General features: G+C 43.3%; 1 protein-coding gene across 1 annotated transcript in view; it reads left to right on the top strand.

Annotated features, from left to right (window-relative positions):
- The window catches only part of ppm1e (protein phosphatase, Mg2+/Mn2+ dependent, 1E), a gene marked incomplete at both ends in the record, with an annotated part of 120,280 nt that overhangs the window by 90,175 nt on the left and 6,773 nt on the right, over positions 1–23,332 (top strand). The window contains 5 exons of the mRNA XM_083632928.1: positions 6,584–6,705; positions 8,311–8,510; positions 12,110–12,298; positions 13,346–13,489; positions 20,284–20,377. Coding sequence (XP_083489054.1) covers positions 6,584–6,705; positions 8,311–8,510; positions 12,110–12,298; positions 13,346–13,489; positions 20,284–20,377 — 749 coding nt within the window. The remainder of the gene's footprint in view (positions 1–6,583; positions 6,706–8,310; positions 8,511–12,109; positions 12,299–13,345; positions 13,490–20,283; positions 20,378–23,332) is intronic.

The raw sequence follows: 23,332 nt of genomic DNA on the forward strand, positions 1-23,332 counted from the left end.
AAGATCAAAGTGAAAAGAATGTTCTAAACGCATCGGCTAGAAAAAATATAGCCTATCCCTGGATGTCATCATGAGATTAGATTGGTGAAAGTTTGGGCAGAATGATATCGTTTTCTCTCGCTACCTTTTCTTCTCCCCCACTGCACAGGTAGGATGATGCAACAGCCTCTGAATGACAGGGGCTCAAAACTACGGTATAACAACTTTTTTTTCATCGGTCATTGTGCCTGTCCGACGCGCGAGAGAGAGGGAGTGAGAGAGAGAGAGGGGGAGAGAGAGTGAGATGGCAGAGGAGAGCTGCGCGCAATTACGCACAGTAATATCGCCAGTGCACTGAATAAGGCCTGGTTTTGAAAAGCGCTAAATTAACGCCAGGGGAGAAGATAGCGTTAGGCCGGTATTTAAGGCCGAAACGCCCATTCTGGCACTGCGCCACGCCTCTTTGGCGTAAATCGCATTTCGGGGCCTAAAAACATGATGCTATCTTCCCAAGGCAGGCGCAAAGCGTGTTTTTTTGCATTTAATGCCAGTTTAGCGCCTAAGGCCAGTGGGAAGATAGGGGCCACAATCTTCTTCAGGAGTGGCTTTGAGTCTACCAGTTTCTAGTGCTAAGGGAAGAGTTCCCGAGAGTAACTGTGCACGCAGAGATCTTTTTTGTCTGTTTAAGTCAAATTTCACATAGGGTTCCACACAGTAACTGTCTTTTATGAGGCGATAGGTTCTTAGTTTTGGTTTATGCCATAGGTCGGCAGACCATTTGTCTTTGTACAGCATAAACATGTTACTCATAGTCACACGTGTGTCATGTTATGAAAAATAAATGACAGATCGTTTGAGTAAAACAAGGCTTTCAATTCATTTGCCCATGGATGACCATGAGCGATGTCCCAGTTAAATAGGCAGCTTAGCAGAGAATAACAAACAACAATATTTAAGTTGATTTGAGTGTGATAGATAGCACCAGGAGTTGGATTACTATGGTTACCTATGTCTGAAGGTGGCCTTGTTACCCGGGTGACGTCTCATATAGAGCAGGCCATCATTGGAGCGTCCTTCAGATGCTCCACTTTCCCTCTTCCTCCCTGTTAACAGCATCTTCCTCCACCACACACACACAGACACAGACACACACACACACACACACACACACACACACACACACACACACACACAGTCTTACTGAGGTCACTTCTGGGGTATTTAGATATACTTACACATGCATTCCGTGGAGGATTGCCCTAAGCCTAGCCACCTAACCAAACCCTAAACTTTTAAAGCGAACCCTAACTTCAATTACTTTTTAACCATTTTAGATCACATCCCTGGGCATAGTGCCCTACCCAGACTAAGGTATTAAAACCTATAAAAGGACTTCTTTGTGTGCTGGCTTTTCTGTTGTGACTTGATATTACATGTGCCCTGCACGCCAATTAACACTGACTGGCTGCGGTTGCCACATGTCCTCCAGAGAGCAGCAGCAGTCGCGCTGTGTCTCTCCCTCTGCCTCCCTCTCACATGCGCGCGTATAGTGGACAGCGAGTGCAGTAAAAATCCCCCCACAATTTTGATAGCAGCAAAATCTTTTCAGGATACCCAGATCCATGTTTAAATGAACATGCCTGCGTCCTGTGCGCTGTGCATGGAGAGGAGAGGAGGATTTCAGTATGTCCTGTCTTGCTGATTGTCAGCCTGACCAAACAAGCCTGCATGCCTGCCATATCCCGATCTCGCTGCTCATCAAACTCCACTCCCAGGATAAAATGTCCAGTACAATTCAGTTGAAGTGGAAAGTTACGAATGAAGTTGTACGGGCTCTATCTTCCCCCTGGCCTTAAATTAGCGTTTAAGGCCTGGCCTAGCGCTATTAGTGGGCGTGGTCAGGCGGATTCCCTAATTTCTCCTCTGCGCTAAACCCAGAATGTGCGGCACTAACCAGTTAGCCACGCCTTTTTAAGCGTAGAATTATTCACAACTGTGGCCATTGGTGAACTGCAGTTACGCAATGACATTATTCCTTTCCAAGCACCGATACACTTGATCCAGTCCGGGTTGCGGCTGCATGCTGTCATCTCTTCATGCCAATTTGGATATCTCAGCGCATCACAGATCATAGCCTGAATAAAATGACTCAACCTACAGCCAGGAAAATACAGATCTGTTCAGCAGGGCTGATGCGGTCTCCCTGTAGCCTACAATATAGAACGTTAACTATCGGTGACATTCCTGATAGCATCCAATTCCATGATCTTTATGTTGTAAACACATAGCTTTCACAATAGTGAACAAGCACCCCCACTCTGCTCATTCAGGGCAGGCTTAGTTTTATAACTTGTAGGGTACCTGCTGCTCCTGCACATCACAGCACAGGCTAAATGATGCGACATAAATATACATTATGTAAAATCATGGCATAAATGTGTTTTTGTTGAAAAAGTATGTGTCAAGTAAGCTAAGTCTTGTTGGAGCGGACATTACAGTACAACCCTGTTACGGTTGTCACTCGACTATATCATGTATTTGCGACGGATATATGCCACCTGGATTACATGTATGTTTCACATAGGGTTGTGTTTTGATTTTTATGTTTTATTTTGTCGAATATTGAAATGTTCTAGAATTGCATGTTGTGTTAACACAAATATTATTTCTATCTACCACTTAGCCTACTTAGGCTGATTTGGTTGCTTTTTCTTGTCAAAATTTAGTAAGCAATGCATGCTGGGAGAAATGCACATGTGTGTGGCTTGGTAGGGGAGCCGGCACAGTGAATAAGGCCTGGTTTTGAAAAGCGCTAACCGCAAAATTAAAGTTAGCTTTAGGCCGGTATTTAATGCCGAAACGCCCATTCTGGCCTATTCTGGCACTGAGCCACGCCTCTTCAGCGTAAAGCGCATTTCGAGGCATAAAAACATGATGCTACCTTCCCGAGTCACGGGTAGGCAGGCGCAAAGCAATTATATATATATATATATACAGTATATATATATATATATATATAACTAAAGTCTACCCACTTCTCCAGCGACCATTACACCACTGTCCCTCGGTTTCCCCGTGAGGGCTCGCAGATGCAGCTCAGGTGCTATTAGCAGCCACTGTCGCGGCCTCGCTTACCCAGCTGTTGAGCAATTGTGCTCAGAAATCCCTCTCCAATTATAGGGTGGTGAGATAAGTATTGATTCCACAAGCTGTGAATGGGAGTACAAATAGTGTTGCTTTTATTTTCTTATGTTATTGGTCCCAGTAGGTTTGATGCACATACATGTAGGTTAAGACAATATCACAATCGTGTTGGACTTAATGTCCGGGTGTCCTTTTTCTCATCCTGCCTATAAATGATTTTAGTACTTTCATTAGCTATGGTCAGTTCGAAGCTATGGTCAGTTAGAAGCTATGGTCAGTTAGAAGGTTGGCCATATCCTCCAGGGAACTCCCTGCCATTTTTAATTCCAAAGAGCAGCAGGTCAGCGGCAAGCCCACAGCAACAGTTATGAAACATCCTGATGGCGTCTTTTCTTCTTAATTAATTAATTAATGGCAATTAATTAATTAATGGCCACGTGTCAAGTCATTAGATGGGCTGCTGTCACATGTATGACCGGTGAGTTATTTGGAATGACACAATGTCAGGTACCGTATTACTCTGAGGCAGTATGACAAACAGTGAGTAAACAAGGGTCTGAGTAGTTATCCAGGTTTAAAGGCGTTGCAGTAGGGTTGCAGATTTCATGTATTTTCCTTAAAGTGATCATCTCAAAGATTTTCATGTAAATAAATGTCTGTTAAGTAAAGTCACTATCTATCTGATAGTGAGTTAACACAATGGTGATCGAGCCTATAATGGAAGCCTTTTCAGTATTGCAGCATTTATGAACTTGGCACAGGGTGGGCGGAGCTAACTCTGTAGGTTCCCGACAACTCTTGTGTGAAGTAGGAGAACAAGCCTCTTTTTTCCGGTCTCTGCTAGCATTACGGGTGGTTACTATGGCCGAACAAACTACGTGTAATGTCACATAATGCAACACTGTTTGGATCTCATCATGTGGATTGGCATCATGTCCTTTTACTCCATAACAGTGCTTGCCCATTACAAGCCCAAGGGCGCGGGAAGCTGGGTGCGGTGGGTGATGCAGCACCCCCTGGTGGCAAGAGATGTTTTTTTTTACAGTGCACCTGAACGCAACATGCAAAATAGCCGCTGAATAAGTGTCCAAATGTTCATGTAATTCTGGCCAATACTCCACTTCTGTTATAACATTTCAGTCTGGAAGATATAATCTTTATGACTAAAAGGCTAAATGAAAAGCTTAGAAAATGAATAGCCCCGGGGGCCCATGGTACTATTAATCCGGCCCTGGATATATGGGAGGAATAGCTGGTAGGCTATCACTGTCCCTGAGTCCTGAGGGTAAATTGAGTGCTGCTGCAGTCAGAGAAGAGGAGAAGACACTGAATAATGACATCACAACAGTATAATGCTAATGTTAATTTAAAATGAAATATTCCTCTAAATATGGCTAAAAGTCCAAAAAGGGTGGGAGAGAGAATGAGGATTCCAACACAGCAGTGGGAGCAAGTGGTGACATGGAGGTGAGTGAGAAAAGGTGACTGAATAATGACACAACAGTCTAATCTTAATGTTAATATTCCTCTAATCTGGCGACAAAGTGGCCAAAGAAAATTTGGCGCCGACCTTTGGACCGTCCCCCCCAATGTTGAATCGGTGGCTACGGCCTTGCAGCATCCCCTACCTAAAAGTACTTCCAGCGCCACCCCATTCACTCTGCAGGGTTAGGGTTAGGTGCTTCCTGCCTTTTAGACACAAAATGGCTGATTTGGGTGGGATGTGAAATAGGCTAATGCCTGGGCAGGGACCGTAAAGCAAATCCTCTGAGTTGTTTTCACTGCGACACATCACACCAGCTTCTTCTAGCTAACACAGATGTTTGTTGAGATCGTGTTCCACTTTAATCTTGCACTGCAAATTACCGTTGGGTGTTGACTTTTCAGGGGGTCCAAAATTGACGTGTACTGGAGAGCTGGATTTAAGAACAGTGTCCCAATTTACATTTCACATTGTCCTCTTTTACTATGTAATGCTCCCACACTGGACTACGTTTGACCACTTCACTTGTCTCACCATTTCCGTTTCCCTGCACTGTGACTGCTTCTTCTTCTGTTGCCCCAGTACGCCCTCTGCTGGTATAAAAGTTAATATACAGTGTGAGCTCTTGAGAATCACCAAACAACTCGGTTAGTACATTTTTAATCGGTTAAATTCTTAGTAACAAGCGACGAACGGTAATCATTAACATCCCTAGTACTGTACATTAGTCATTTCTAGCTTCATCTCAAAAAGTTATGAGCGAATTTGCACAAAATTTGGTCGAAAAGCAGGTCATGGGCTAGTCTCGGCTCCCAGACGTTTGGTGAGCGGCGCCAACAGCGCCACCTAACCACCAAACGTCTGGGAACATCATTCTCAAAATCTGTCTCTTCCAGGCCGGCGAGAACGGTTGCCAGCAGACACGCCTACATTTATTATTTGAATTTTATTTGGTAGCGGCAATGCAATGTTTCATAGTTCCAATATAGAGCAAGACACTGATGTGCTGCAAAGAGAGTTTATACCTGTTGTTTATTTTACCATTTGTTTCCTACCCGGAAGTGGTGCGCCCACCATTGTCCTCCGTAGTGAAACACGAACCGGAGAATTGTAACACTGAGAGAGCTTCACAGCGAAAATGGATGTCCTGAGAAATGTAACGTTATTTGAGTCCGTTTTATCTGATGTGTGCTCAATCCACAAGATCGGTGCAATTAAGGATTTACAGCGGCTTTATTTAAAGCTTTTAACACAGGACAAGAAAGACGTGCTGGCTTGTTTACCAGCTGGTTACGCTAAAAGCTCTATCAAGCTTGGCCTACTGTCTGCCACTTGTTGTCGGCACAGGGACACCGCTACTGCATTTAGCCACCGCCCCCAGAATGTAGGCCCGCCCTCAAGACTCAGGATTGGTTCTGCCATGCAATGTTTTTTCTAACTCTGAAAATGTATCCACCCACTTTTAACAACTAGAGGTGGGGGGAGGTTCTCAGTCTCTACTGAGCGAAGCGGATAGAGACTGAGAACTGAGTCTAGGGCTGACTTACAAGTGATTAACTTTCCACGCCCACTAGCCAAAACACACACACACTCAATCACAAAAACAGTTCCAAACGGATTCACATAAAACCACAAAACCTTGTGGAAAGGTTGGCGGAGGTATGCACTCGACCGATGTAGCCCCGCCCACTTGACCCAGTTGTGTTACACTTCCTGTTCAAAACATCGTCTGTTTTACCTGGTCAAACATAGGGCTCTTAGGAGTCTGCACACCCATTAATTCCCCACAGCAGTGTTGGCCACAGTTAACACAATGAACACAATATAGGTACTCTACTGTCACAGGAAGTGTAAACACAATAGAAAGTAATTGGCTGATCCCTGCGTTGGAACATAAGGTGTTGATCTCCACGAAAGCATGTTGGAATATAGTTTATTTTATGACCCATCCCTAACTCTAACCTGGCCTCTCCACAGTAACTGTCCATGCTCCCTGGCTGCAGCCCTGGCCAGAGCCACAGCAGATAGCATCCTGAGGACTGACCTCTCCATCCACCACCTCAACAAGTCTGTAGAAGATGGAGCTGACCCGCTACCCCGTGAGTCCCCTGGGAGCCCACAATCCTGGTCACTCTCTCTCTCACTCACACACACACACACACACACACACACACACACATACAGACAATCACACACACACACACACACACACACACACACACACACACACACACACACTCACACACACACACACACACACACACACACACACTCGCTCGCTCGCTCGCTCACTCACTCACTCACTCACTCACACACACACACACACACACATACCAACACACACACACACACACACACACACACACACACACACACACACCCACAAAACCAAAACACTCTCACTCCCAACTCATTTTTTTACGCGCGTCATTTGCGTCATTTTCCCCCAACACATGGTGGTTAATGTGTTCTAGTTTAGAAAATGTTATTTTATCATTATTTATTTCACAATAATACACAAAAGTGTCCTTGATAATAATATGATAGGGTAATGTTATGGTTATGTTATGTTATGTTAACATTATGTTATGTTAACATTATGTTATGTTAATGTTATGGTTACATCCGTTTGAATGATTTCACCTTTGATTCTTTTACCATACGTCTTGAGGCATGAAGTCACAGTCATGACGTCAGTCTGAGAGGACTTCTTTAATATGTAGAATATCCTCTTTTCCCACTTATTTTCAGTATTTAGAAGGTTTTTTGCTGTATAGTGAAAGACATTTCACATCCGGGGTGAAGGTTGACTCTTTTCCATATAGCTTCTGGGTCACACCGGGGTCCGAGGGGAAAAAAGGAAAAAAGATGGACTGTGGAGCTAAACAGTCTTATGATTTTCGGAAAAGGCTTCAAAAGTCATAATGGTAAATGGTAAATGGTAAATGGTCTGCATTTATATAGCGCTTTTATCCAAAGCGCTTTACAATGAGTAGATAGTCTACATTCACCCATTCATACACCAATGGCGGCAGGCTGCCACGCAGGGTGCCTACACACCATCGGGAGCAATTTGGGGTTAAGTGTCTTGCCCAAGGACACAACGACAGCAGCTGGGAGGGAGCGGGGATCGAACCGCCAACCCTTGCGTCATTGGCCGACCCGCTCTACCTCCTGAGCTAAAGCCGTCCCTAAAAGTGGTCCTCATTTGTGAAGATTATCTTGCTGAACACAAAGTTAGCTGTTTCATAAACTTTTGTTAACAACAGAGCAGACCTTATTTCATTTAACCAAAATCCTCATACAAAAATTCCATTGACTTTTAGACTTGGGAACCGGAGCTAGCATGACTAGCTGAGTTGGCCTACAAAAATAGGTCATCCCTGCGGTACTCTATAATGGGGGTGTTATTACATATTGAAGTGAAAATGTATTACATTTTGTCATTTTATTACACTAGCAATCTCACGTGCTGCGCGCACACGATTTCTAGGGTGGAGACTCTAAAGACAATGCGCCATGGTGCAATTTATGACATCACTGATCATGTCACTGATGATGTCATGATTTCAAACACCGATTCCAATTTTAATGATGATGATGATGATGCGGTGTTATTACCTACAGTAATGTGTTGTTAGGAACCCTGTGATAAAGAAGCGTGTGTGGCTAATTGAAGTGTGTTGTTTATGTGTTTGTTTTAGAGCTGGACTCAGTCAAACTGGCCAGGCTTGTGTTCAATAGACTTTTTGAGACATGCTGCCTCTGGCTGAAGGACCTGCCATACCGCCGTCGACCACAGCCATACTACGAAACCTCCATCCACGCCATCAAGAACATGAGGCGCAAGATGGAGGACAAGCATGTTATCATCCCCGACTTCAACTCACTCTTCAACATCCAGGTAGCTCCATCCTGAGCCCCTCCACCCACACAGCAAGCCCCCATTCAGCAGCTCCACCCCGAGCCCCAGGACGTTTTTTTTTCCATTCTATTTCATTGTTTGTCATGTAATGTATATTGTTGTCTTGGACCCCAGGAAGACTAGCTGGCGTCTAGGTGTCGTGTCAGCTAATGTGGATCCTTTTCCCATACATTTTAATAAACAAATAAACAAGCCCCCATTCAGCAGCTCCACCCAGAGCCCCTCCACTTACACAGCCAGCCCCCTTCACACTCGGCAGCTCCACCCAGAGCCCCTCCACCCAGCCCCCTTCACACTCGGCAGCTCCACCCCGAGCCCCTCCATCCAGCCACCTTCACACTCGGCAGCTCCACCCCGAGCCCCTCCACCCACACAGCCAGCCACCACTCAGCACCTCCACCCTAATCCCCACCACCCACAAAGCAAGCCCCCATTCACACTCAGCAGCTCCACCCTGAGCCCCACCACCCACACAGCAAACCCCCTTCACACTCAGCAGCTCGACCCCGAGCCCCTCCACCCACACAACCAGCCCCCACTCAGGTGTCTATATATATATATATATATACTGAAGCACTTTGAATTGCTTTATGTATGAAATGTGCTATATAAATAAACTTGACTTGACTTGACTTGACTTAACTATACTAACTAGTTTAAACTACTTTTGCCAGGCAGTCATTATTGGTGTCTACAAAAACAACATTTTGATTGAATTATAGGCTACAATGTTACAATCAGATCAATTAGGCTACCATAACCTGAACATTACTGAATTTAGTTAATTGATACATACATTTCAAACCAACTCACTAAGTTAATTTGAACCCAAGTAGCTGCCAAAATAATGGAAGCATTCAAGTAATTGAGGGATGCATTATTATAGAAAGCAGGCTAAATTGTGTGCCCCCCCCCCCCCCCCCCCCCCCATCCAATGTGTGACTGTTTCTCTCTTGACATACAGTAACAGGTTTTATTTTGAAAATCGACAGGATGTTTTATTTTATTATTCTCGTGAATTCCTGCCCAGCTCGATCTGCTCTGTGTTGCTTGACGCAACTCAAAGAGAGAAGCGAAAATAGGTCCATTTGTTTAGTGGAGCAGAGCGGAGAGCCGCTTCGGGGACATGTCTGCTGGACACAGGTGTTCACTAGACAGGCTGTGCCTCGTGGTCCTAATGCAACGTTTCCTGGTGGAATCTCAATCTGGTGCTAGAAGTGGGTTAATCTCTCGAGGCAGACTTTTTTTTTAACCAATGGGTTCCCAGATTGGAAGTGGGTAGACTCAAAACCATCTGAAAAATAAGTGGGTAGACTCCGTCTACCTGCGTCTACCCTCCACTACACCACTGTATATATATATATATATATATATATATATATATATATATATATATATATATATATATAGTCCTTTACAATATATATATATATATTGTTTATATTGTTTATATTATATATATATATATATATATATATATGTATGTATATATATATATATATATATATATATATATAATATAAACAATATAAACAATATATATATATATATATATTGTAAAGGACTCGAATGACTCTGAGGCGTTATCCTCAAGCTCTTTAATAGACGCCAAATAAAACAAGCCACACAGCTATTCCCCCTAGCTCTCACGCTAATCCCCGTTAGCTTAACCTAGCTTCCTCAGCCGTCCAAAACAGCCTCACTCTCAGGCTCCACGCTGCAACTCCCCGAGCTGTTCCGCTCTCTCCCACAGCTACCCTCCCCCAGCCAATCCCAGGTGAGCCTCTATCTCTCACCCCACCCACTGGCTGTACGCTGCCTTCACAGTCCCACAGAACCCCGTAAATTCCCACATACATTACATGCCAAACCCCACAGGTAACCCACATGTACAGAACAGCATAACACACAGAGACAGTCAGACATAAACAAATACAGTAGCCCATAAATCCAGCCCGCTACAATATATATAAAATACATCTAGGGTGATTATGATACTTATAGTAAGTAAGTAAGTAAGTAATACTTTATTTATATAACTCCTGGTCCAGTCACTTATCATCTCCCACCTGGACTACTGCAACGTGCTTCTGGCCGGCCTTCCTGCTGCTGACATCCGACCGCTTCAGCTCATTCAGAACGCTGCAGCCCGTCTGGTATTCAACCAACCCAAATTCTCTCATGTCACTCCCCTCTTCCAGGACCTTCACTGGCTTCCCATCTCGGCACGCATTAAATTCAAGACACTGGTACTGGCCTACAGGGCAGTACACCAGACAGCTCCTCTGTACCTGCAATCTATGGTCAGGTTCCAAACCTCCCACCGCTCCCTTCGCTCCTCCACCAGTGCAGGTCGCCTCGCTCCTCCTTCGCTACGGGGGCTCAAAAGTCACTCATCCCGATCTCGACTCTTCTTGTCCCTGACACCTCAAGGGTGGAATGAGCTCCCTCCTATGGTCAGGACGGCTGCTTCACTGCCGATCTTTCTGCAAAAACTTAAAACACACCTTTTCAGGCTCCATCTGGGCCCTTCTTGAACTAACATCTCTCTCTCTCTCTCTCTCTCTCTCTCTCTCTCTCTCTCTCTCTCTCAAAAAAACGAAAAAAAACTTTACCACTATTCCTTCAGAAGTTGTAGTTGTCACATGTGTTGCATAGTTGATTGCTCTATTGCTGACAAAATGTGTTATTGTAAGTCGCTTTGGATAAAAGCGTCTGTCAAATGATGTAATGTAATGTAATGTAATATAGCACTTTTCAAATCCATAGATCACAAAGTGCTTTACATACAGGAAATAAAAACAGGTTTATAGCAGGTTAGTTATGTGGATGCATGGACACATGACAGGGAATGATGGTGAAATACAGTATGTTCAGAGTGAGTCAGCTAAAATGACAGCAAAGCTGTAGCGTTTACTGGATTAATCATTTTTCAACCATCCAAGTACTGTAGAATTAGTAAGTAGTTTCTACATACAGTAGTGTCATTGTGTCTACCATCTTCTTTTTCTTCTTCTTCTTTTTACCCCAGAGGGCCATACTTAGATAAAGTAAGCGAAGGGCCACACATTGGACAATATTTGACACATTTAGGCTAATATTTATAGATTTGTGAGGATGTTGCGGGTCGTCAAAAGGGCCTCCCGGGGGTTTCCTTCATATAGGAACCCCTTCACCAAAACATGCAATATCCTGGTTGCTGATGTGGTGCCTCCTCTGGTCGTTAAGGGCGCCTGTTCGAAGGGAGGGGAACTCGTTGGAATAGCGTGATCCTCCCACGTGCTATGTCCTACCGGTGAAGCTTCCCCTGTCAGGTAAAAAGAAGCGGCTGGCTAACTGCTCATGTCTCGGAGGAAGCATGGAGCCAGTTTTCGGCTCTCCCCAGATCGGCAGAGGGTGGAGCAGCAACCAGGATAAATAAATTAAAATTAGCACTAATGGGGGATAAAAAAGGGATAAAAAATATTTAAAAAAAAAAGAGGATGTTGCGGGTCAGATTGAGGCTGGTTCCAGCCCTGGGGCCCTATTTTGCTGATGTGTGATCTCTAGACTATTGACTGATCTCTTTGTTTCCTCAGGATCAAGAGGAGCAGGCTTTCTTCGCGGTATTTGATGGACATGGCGGCATAGATGCTGCCATCTACGCTGCAAACCACCTCCATGTTAACTTATTTCACCAGGAAAGCTTTGGCCAGGACCCTGGAGAAGCCCTCTACCGAGCTTTCAAACTCACTGATGAACGCTTCATCCAGAAGGCCTCACGAGAGGTAATGACACGTGGAAAGAAGTCAACTGATGAACATTTCTTTGAATAGGTCAATAAATCTATTCAAAGTAATAATCTGATACAGGTTCATCTAAATGATGTCCATTTTGCTATTGCTATGGCTGTTTGATAGACCATAATAGTGATTCCTCCTGTACCCACTTCATGAAAGCTTTTACATTTGCTGTTATAAACTTATATATTAATCTTCAAACCAACCAGGTTACCCATATTATTAAGGGTTGCTTAATAATATGCTCCACCCTCTGCCGATCTGGGGAGAGCCGAGACTAGCACCATGCTTCCTCCGACACATGCGCATTTGCCTGCTGCTTCTTTTCACCTGACAGGGGGAATTTCACTGGCAGGACGTAGCACGTGGGAGGATCACGCTATTCCCACCAGTTCCCTTCCACCCCGACCAGGTGCCCCGACCGACCAGAGGAGGCGCTAGTGTAGCGACCAGGACACATACCCCAATCCGGCTTCCCACCCGCAGACACCAGCCAATCGTGCCTGTATGGACGCCAGACCATGCCGGAGGTAACACAGGGGTGCGAACCTGCGACCCTCATGTTGGTAGGCAGGGAATCTACCACTACACTACCCAGAGGCCCCAGAAAACTGTAATTTTAAGTTTAAACTGATATTGTAAATTGAATTGTAACCTACCAACAAGCCATACTTGATGCTGTATTGACACATTTAAGTGTTATTAGTTTGGAGATGTCAGAGCGTTCAGAAAGTTCCCTGATTTTTCCTTCTTGGACTTACTTACCACTTGGAGGGTGATGTGAATGTTTTTTCCCATTCGAAAGCTAGTACTCACTGTACGGTGCTTTACGGTAACTCCCATATGCTGTGAGTGTAACATAAACATAGGGTTATGGGTGGAGCTGCTGTAGCCTCCATCGCTGCCCGAGCTGAATACATAGATGTTTGTGTCTGTGTGCGTGCATGCATGTGTGTGTGTGTGTGTGTGTGTGTGTGTGTGTGTGTGTGTGTGTGTGCGTGTGTGCGTGCGTGCGTTTGTGTGTGTGTGTGGCAGCACCTGCGTTGTGGGACGACGGGCGTGGTGACCTTCCTGCGGGGCAGGACCCTGTACGTGGCCTGGCTGGGAGACTCCCAGGTCATGCTGGTGAAGAGAGGACAGGCTGTGGAGCTGATGAAAGCACACAAACCAGACAGAGAGGTAACACAGTAGGGCTGGGCCATATATAGACACAAAAATCATATCTCTGTATTTTTAGGCTGAATGGCGATACACAATATGGGCCCTATCGTTGCATCGGCGTAGTTTCTACGCCGAGCGCCTGGCGCAGCGCTGATCAGTGGGCGTGGACCAGCGCACTTGATATCTTGGTGTTGGCGTTGCACGCAGCCTAAAGCATTACAACCACGCCTTTTAAGCATAAAATTATGCACCGTCTGCTCATTGGATAAGTGCAATAAACGCTTGCCTTTTAAGCTCCAATTCCAGTGGTCCAGTAAAACCAGACAAAGCCAAGCGCTCTGCTCCCCCCCCCCCCCTCCCTTCATCCCATCTGTCTGTCTCCATATATAGGCTATTATTCCATATTGTTATGCTTCTCAAACCAATCTAACTGCAGTTTAAATACTGCAAGCATGTAAATACGCTACACTAGCAAGATCAAAGTGAAAAGAATGTTCTAAATGCATCAGCTAGAAAAATATAGCCTATCCCTATATGATGAGATTAATTAGATTGGTGAAAGTTTGTCCAGAAAGATATAATTTTCTCTCCCCTGCTGCAGGTAGGATGATGCACATAAATATAGCCTACATTATGTAAAGTCATTGCATAAATGTGTTTTTATTGTAAAACTAAAATGTAAAGTAGAGCCAATTTATTGGAGCGGACATCACAGTAGGACATGACAGTAGAAGCGGTTACCCTGTCACTTATCTAAATCACGTTAAATCGACAAGGGATATATATAGGCCCAGGATGACATATAGGTTTCACATAGGGTGGTGTTTTCATTTCGATGTTTTATTTGGTCCAATATTGAAATGTTCTACAATTGCAGGTTGTGTTACCATTACACATTATTTAGATCTACCTTTACAGTATATCTATTTCGGCTCATTTGGTTGCTATTTAGTAGCGAAATGGAGTAGCACAATGCATGCTGGGACATTACACAGGCAGTGAACTTACAACTTCTTTTTCCTATGGGACGTGTGTTGTGTCTGTCTGAGCGAGGGAGTCAGAGAGAGAGAGTCGTATTGTGCCTGTCAGACTGATATGAGCAAGAGAGAGGGAGTGACACAGAGAAGGGTGACAGAGGAGAGCCAGAGGAGTGCTCCGCGCAACCGGCGCACTGAATAGGCCTGGTTTTCAAAAGCGCAAAGCGCTAAATTTACGCCAGGGGGAAGATATCATTAGGCCGATATTTAAGGCCGAAACGCCCATTCTCGCCCATTCAGGGAGTGCGCCACGCCCATTCAGCGTAAAGCGCATTTACCAGCCTAAAGCCATGTTGATATCTTCCCGAGACAGGCGCAAGGCACGTTTTTTAGCGCCGAAGGCCCGTTTTAGCGCCGAAGGCCTGTGGGAGAATAGGGGCCCAAATCTCTGTATTTTCTATGAATATATGGAAAAATGTTCAGTTGTCTTGTAAGTGTTGTCAGTAAATGTTCAGTTGTCCTGTAAGTCAAAGCCACATGTGAGATGTCACAAGCACTTTTATAAAAATCACACCCAGGTGTTGAAGTAACCAGTGCAGACAGACAGACACCACCAATTCTAACTAAAAAAAGAAGAAGACAATTGCTCGAGTGACATCACTGATGACATCACTACTGCCTGATGATATCACAGTCGAGCAATTGCGTGACATCATTTCCAGTTGAGTGACATCACTTCATACACACACTCTCTTCCTTGTTGCCTCAACAATTGCAGATGCATTCAACACACACACACACACACACACACACACAAATTCACACACTCACACACACAACTGCCCGACTGACATCACTTCCATCACAAATTGTGACTTAGGCAAAACGGCACTTTTTTGCGTCAGTGCCTTCCTTTTACAAAGCAACAGTGCTCTGAAAACGCCAAAAAGTGAAAACCGGTCCCACAGTGGAATTCTTTGATAACGCTCACCTTTGCCGCCCCGTGTGAAGCGGCAAAACGCAATTCATTGTGAAAACTCTGACAACACGGCTCATACGTCGCCTACGCCAGGGTTTCCCAACCAGTGGTACGTTTACCCCTACGGGTACTTGAGCAGCTTGCAGGGGGTACTTGGTAGGGGTGGGAATCACCAGATGCCCACGATACGATACTAAAACGATACTTGAGTCACGATACGATAGTATTGCGATATTGCGGATATTGCGATATATTGAATATTGCGATATATTGAATATTGCGATATTTCGATATATTGTCACTCCTAACTCATTTTCCAACCTTTTCCTTGACCTCACCAGAAGTAAAACATGCAGTGTTTTTTTGTTTTGTTTTGTTTTTGCCCAGTGTAAAATTGTTCCTCTTTCTCCTCATTATATCATCACAATAGTCCAGTGTAAAATTGTTCCTCTTTCTCCTCATCATTACAGTATATCATCACAATAGTCCAGTGTAAAATTGTTCCTCTTTCTCCTCATCATTATATCATCACAATAGTCCAGTGTAAAATTGTTCCTCTTTCTCCTCATCATTATATCATCACAATAGTCCAGTGTAAAATTGTTCCTCTTTCTCCTCATCATTATATCATCACAATTAGTCCAGTGTAAAAGTGTTCCTCTTTCATCATTATATCATCACAATAGTCCAGTGTAAAACTGTTCGTCTTTCTCCTCATCATTATATCATCACAATAGTCCAGTGTAAAAGTGTTCGTCTTTCTCCTCATCATTACAGTATATCATCACAATAGTCCAGTGTAAAATTGTTCCTCTTTCTCCTCATCATATCATCACAATTAGTCCAGTGTAAAAGTGTTCCTCTTTCATCATTATATCATCACAATAGTCCAGTGTAAAACTGTTCGTCTTTCTCCTCATCATTATATCATCACAATAGTCCAGTGTAAAATTGTTCCTCTTTCTCCTCATCATGATATCATCACAATAGTCCACTGTAAAACTGTTCCTCTTTCTCCTCATCATTATATCATCACAATAGTCCAGTGTAAAATTGTTCCTCTTTCTCCTCATCATTATATCATCACAATAGTCCAGTGTAAAATTGTTCCTCTTTCTCCTCATCATGATATCATCACAATAGTCCACTGTAAAACTGTTCCTCTTTCTCCTCATCATTATATCATCACAATAGTCCAGTGTAAAAGTGTTCCTCTTTCTCCACATTATTATATCATCACAATAGTCCAGTGTAAAATTGTTCCTCTTTCTCCTCATCATTACAGTATATCATCACAATAGTCCAGTGTAAAATTGTTCCTCTTTCTCCTCATCATTATATCATCACAATAAGTCCAGTGTAAAAGTGTTCCTCTTTCATCATTATATCATCACAATAGTCCAGTGTAAAACTGTTCCTCTTTCATCATTATATCATCACAATAGTCCAGTGTAAAACTGTTCCTCTTTCTCCTCATCATGATATCATCACAATAGTCCAGTGTAAAACTGTTCGTCTTTCTCCTCATCATTATATCATCACAATAGTCCAGTGTAAAAGTGTTCCTCTTTCATCATTATATCATCACAATAGTCCAGTGTAAAACTGTTCCTCTTTCTCCTCATCATGATATCATCACAATAGTCCAGTGTAAAACTGTTCGTCTTTCTCCTCATCATTATATCATCACAATAGTCCAGTGTAAAATTGTTCCTCTTTCTCCTCATCATGATATCATCACAATAGTCCACTGTAAAACTGTTCCTCTTTCTCCTCATCATTATATCATCACAATAGTCCAGTGTAAAATTGTTCCTCTTTCTCCTCATCATTATATCATCACAATAGTCCAGTGTAAAATTGTTCCTCTTTCTCCTCATCATGATATCATCACAATAGTCCACTGTAAAACTGTTCCTCTTTCTCCTCATCATTATATCATCACAATAGTCCAGTGTAAAAGTGTTCCTCTTTCTCCACATTATTATATCATCACAATAGTCCAGTGTAAAATTGTTCCTCTTTCTCCTCATCATTACAGTATATCATCACAATAGTCCAGTGTAAAATTGTTCCTCTTTCTCCTCATCATTATATCATCACAATTAGTCCAGTGTAAAAGTGTTCCTCTTTCATCATTATATCATCACAATAGTCCAGTGTAAAACTGTTCCTCTTTCTCCTCATCATCATATCATCACAATAGTCCAGTGTAAAATTGTTCCTCTTTCTCCTCATCATGATATCATCACAATAGTCCAGTGTAAAATTGTTCCTCTTTCTCCTCATCATTATATCATCACAATAGTCCAGTGTAAAATTGTTCCTCTTTCTCCTCATCATGATATCATCACAATAGTCCAGTGTAAAAGTGTTCCTCTTTCTCCTCATCATTATATCATCACAATAGTCCACTGTAAAACTGTTCCTCTTTCTCCTCATCATTATATCATCACAATAGTCCAGTGTAAAAGTGTTCCTCTTTCTCCTCATCATTATATCATCACAATAGTCCACTGTAAAAGTGTTCCTCTTTCTCCTCATTATTATATCATCACAATAGTCCAGTGTAAAAGTGTTCCTCTTTCTCCTCATTATTATATCATCACAATAGTCCAGTGTAAAAGTGTTCCTCTTCCTCCTTATCATTACAGTATATCCAGGCCCGGCCCGGCGTTAGGGGCGGGCCTGACCGGGCCGGGCCCCCCCATTCAACAAACTGGCCCCCCCATTCATCACAATAGTCCAGTGTAAAAGTGTTCCTCTTTCTCCTCATCATTACAGTATATCATCACAATAGTCCAGTGTAAAATTGTTCCTCTTTCTCCTTATCATTACAGTATATCCAGGCCCGGCGTTAGGGGCGGGCCTGACCGGGCCGGGCCCCCCCATTCAACAAACTGGCCCCCCCATTCATCACAATAGTCCAGTGTAAAAGTGTTCCTCTTTCTCCTCATCATTACAGTATATCATCACAATAGTCCAGTGTAAAATTGTTCCTCTTTCTCCTCATCATATCATCACAAGTCCAGTGTAAAAACGTTTTTCCGTTTTTCTGTTTTAAAGTTTAACATGGAATCTGGCTGTCATTAGGCATTGATTGAATGCTATTGCTAACTGTTACTTTGAACATCCATTTGCAATGATTCTGGCTGGATATTAACTATTGTAAATTTGTCACAATGAATGCAATTTGTGCACAATGTGTAAATACACTTAATATTAATTGTTTAGGCCTAATTATTTGTAAAGTCACAACACATTAGAGATGTGTGTAGTTCTTCACAGATTTAGCCTCTTCATTTTGCTCTCAAATGCACCAGGTTGACGAATTTTACTTTAAAATGTACAAAATCTTCTTCCGGGGAAGAATCCCCCCGGACCCCCCTTGGGTAGCTTGGCCCCCCCAAGCTAGGGGCAGGCCCCCTCTGTAACTTGGGTCTGGAGCCGGGCCTGAGTATATCATCACAATAGTCCAGTGTAAAAGTGTTCCTCTTTCTCCTCATCATTACAGTATATCATCACAATAGTCCAGTGTAAAAGTGTTCCTCTTTCTCCTCATCATTACATTATATCATCACAATAGTCCAGTGTAAAATTGTTCCTCTTTCTCCTCATCATTACAGTATATCATCACAATAGTCCACTGTAAAATTGTTCCTCTTTCTCCTCATCATTATATCATCACAATAGTCCAGTGTAAAAGTGTTTCTCTTTCTCCTCATCATTACAGTATATCATCACAATAGTCCAGTGTAAAAGTGTTCCTCTTTCTCCTCATCATTACAGTATATCATCACAATAGTCCACTGTAAAATTGTTCCTCTTTCTCCTCATCATTATATCATCACAATAGTCCAATGTAAAAGTGTTCCTCTTTCTCCTCATCATTACAGTATATCATTACAATAGTCCAGTCTAAAAGTGTTCCCCTTTCTCCTCATCATTACAGTATATCATCACAACACATCCAGTGTAAAATTGTTCCTCTTTCTCCTCATCATTATATCATCACAATAGTCCAGTGTAAAAGTGTTCCTCTTTCTCCTCATCATTACAGTATATCATCACAACACATCCAGTGTAGAATTGTTCCTCTTTCTCCTCATCATTACAGTATATCATCACAACACATCCAGTGTAGAATTGTTCCTCTTTCTCCTCATCATTACAGTATATCATCACAACACATCCAGTGTAAAAGTGTTCCTCTTTCTCCTCATCATTACAGTATATCATCACAACACATCCAGTGTAAAAGTGTTCCTCTTTCTCCTCATCATTACAGTATATCATCACAACACATCCAGTGTAAAAGTGTTCCTCTTTCTCCTCATCATTACAGTATATCATCACAACACATCCAGTGTAGAATTGTTCCTCTTTCTCCTCATCATTACAGTATATCATCACAACACATCCAGTGTAGAATTGTTCCTCTTTCTCCTCATCATTACAGTATATCATCACAACACATCCAGTGTAAAAGTGTTCCTCTTTCTCCTCATCATTACAGTATATCATCACAACACATCCAGTGTAAAAGTGTTCCTCTTTCTCCTCATCATTACAGTATATCATCACAACACATCCAGTGTAAAAGTGTTCCTCTTTCTCCTCATCATTACAGTATATCATCACAACACATCCAGTGTAAAAGTGTTCCTCTTTCTCCTCATCATTACAGTATATCATCACAATAGTCCAGTGTAAAAGTGTTCCTCTTTCTCCTCATCATTACAGTATATCATCACAATAGTCCAGTGTAAAAGTGTTCCTCTTTCTCCTCATCATTACAGTATATCATCACAATAGTCCAGTGTAAAAGGCCACCTGTGCTGCATGTCTGTTCACAGGATGAGAAGCAGAGGATTGAGGCTCTGGGAGGCTGTGTGATCTGGTTTGGCACATGGAGGGTTAACGGCAGTCTGTCTGTATCCAGAGCCATAGGTAAACTACGAGTTCAGTCAGACACTTGGTACACTATACTCATTTAGTGGAAATGTGGCCAATTACAAACACACAAACTACCTGGTGTCATGTCCAGTCTCTTAGTTCCCTACCTAAAGACAAATGTGTGAATTCATACATATTTGAGGTGCTAAATATCAAATTTCATAAATATCTAAAAGTCCATTCACCTGCCATTTGTCATATGGATTGGCATGGCTGGCTATTCTTTCCTTCTATTCAGCATATCCCCATTACGACCATCTATGAAGGTTAATGAACAAATTTAGCCCCCACGCCTTTCGTGACATTTTTTTTAAGTGTTTTTATTTGCAAGGTAGAGTACAGTACACATTGGTTGTAATCAGACAATCACATTCTCCAATGAAACAATAAGTAACTCAGAATGTACAGTCTCCCTCTATTTTCTTTTTCACAAATAACCAACACAAAAAAAAAAAAATCAGAAAAGAAAAGAAACATATATATATACACACACACACACACACACACACACACACACACACACACACACACACACACACACACACTCCAATATCACAACAATGAAAGTGCTTGTAAAGCTTATGCATGCCATGGGGTCCCACACGAGTCACTCATCATCCCTAACCTCATCAAGGTAGGCCAGAAACGGGCCCCAAACAACCGAAAATCTCCAGAGTGAATTGATTCTCAGGAAGCTAAGTCTCTCCATCCGTATGACAGAGGGCATACCCGCCAGCCATAGCTGAAAAGATGGTGGAGAGGGGGACTTCCATTCCTGTAGGATAAGTTTCTTGGCAACGATCGTGACATATTTTTGACCTTCAAATCCTAGATGGCTGCCAATTTTCAGCTCTGAAAATTCCTCTTTCTCAGGCTCAAGTTGTCCTAGAGCCTTCATATTGGACTCTAATGAAAGCTCTGTTATAAACAGGAAAACCACAGGTAAGTACACAGAGGTCATCTCACAGATCAAAAGGTCAATGTTTGTGGTTTGTGAGAAACAAACATCCTACTGCGGGTGGGAAGCCGGAATGAGGGTATGTGTCCTGGTCGCTGCACTGGCGCCTCCTCTGGTCGGTCGGGGTGCCTGTTCGGGGCGGAAGGGAACTGGTGGGAATAGCATGATCCTCCCACGTGCTACGTCCTGCCGGTGAAGCTCCCCGCTATGAATCGGAGGAAGCATGTGTGTATCTACGGCTCGGTAGAGGGGGTGGGCAGCAGGGGGAATTTGCCAAGTACAATTGGGGAGAAAACGGGGGGGGGGGGGGGATCAGAGAAAATAATAATTAAAAAAAAAATCCTTCATGCATGCCTGCAGGTCCTGAACTGCATGCTTAAGGTCTCATTATAGTGGAGCGAGGCGGAGCTCTGCGAATCACGTGCGCACCTCGCGCTGGGAAGGATGCTTTTATAGTCCGAACGGCAGCCAAGTGATCAGCATGTTGTTGTACAATGGTAATAGTGAGAACAGCCTGTGAAAAGTCGCAATGAAACGCTATTATGTGCAGTACTGAGTGCGCTTTCACTCTCAAACGACCGTATATCAGCACATGAATGAATCACCAAACTTGTTTTTACTGAATAGCCATTTCAGTTCTCAGCCCTGAGAGCCTACTCTGTGCTGCTTTTAATCTCTCTCAACACAACACATTTACTTGTTGAAATGACTAAAAACCGAACAGTTGCAAATCAAAGTTTAGCCTACCACATGGGTCAAGAAATGTGGTGAAAACACAACTCAGTGTTCAGGGCTCAGTGGCTCGAAAGCGTCCATGTTTGGAGAGAAGCCGTGCGGAGGTCGTGCTGCTAGAAAAATCTTCAGTTACACGCTGTGCGGCTGCGGGGGGCGCGCCCAACACATTGACGTCATTTGACGCTCGCGCCCCTCGCTCCTCCCCCACGCCTGGCGCGGCATGGCGACCATAAAACAAGCTTTAGCCATCTCCATCTTCACTGGCTGGCATTCAACATCTTCCTATGGCGATGCTGGCACTTGAGGTTCCGCTTCAAAGTAGCCTTCACCCTTGCGACATTGTTTACATTCCTTGTTGAGAACAGCTGTTTCCCATTGTGCTTCTGCTGAAGCTGAAGCCACCCTTGCTTCAGTTTTGAATTCAGATTCAAAGTTGTTTCTATCCAGAGGTCTAGCGGCTGGGTAGAAGTGATCGTTAGCTTATTTCTTGCATTACATGCATCAATATTTTGTACAAGAGGGTCGGACATCTCCAAGAATGAGACCCAGAAGTCTCCCGTGTCTGTGTCAGGTTTCTCAGTATCTCTTTTGATCAGCTCCTTCATGTCACCATCATCCTCAAGAGTGAGCTTCCTGTAGAGCCTCCTGAGTGCATTGTGTAGAGTGTTGAGGTTCTCCATGTCCTCTGATAATTCCTCATGCTCAAGAATCTTTTTTTAGTCATCCCTGGATAAGAGCCTCACTCGGTATACAGTGCACGCCCTGCCTGTAGTGCTTCCCTCATAGTGCTTGGTCAACGGACCCCTCCATTACTACCCCTGCTTTACAGCAGAGTGTCTGCCATGCCATAGATAGCATAGATGTAGGACATCTGCTGGTGGAACACGCCAATAATTGGGATGATGTCCTTGAAGATTTCTGGATTCTCCACCTTAAGCTAAACGATCGTCTTGTAGGTGAGCAAGTCACCAATGAGAAAGGAGAATGGAATATTCTTCTTGCCTCCACTAGTTTCACCATTATGTCATGTACCACTGACTTGCTTGGAGGGTAAATTGGTTCATTGCAGCAACAGAGAATAGGACAGTGAAGGTCTTTGCACACGATTGTTTTCGTATGCGTGTTTTTTAATCCGTCATCTGAAAACACAGACGGGTCCCAGCTCGTAAAAATCGATTGACTGATGCGAAAAACGCAGAAAATTGAACCTCGTCCGAAAACTTAAATGACGGATGTAATTGTCGGACTCGGTGGGT

The sequence above is a fragment of the Poromitra crassiceps genome, assembly GCF_964638095.1.
Source record: "Poromitra crassiceps genome assembly, chromosome: 1".
Lineage (NCBI taxonomy): Eukaryota > Metazoa > Chordata > Actinopteri > Beryciformes > Melamphaidae > Poromitra > Poromitra crassiceps.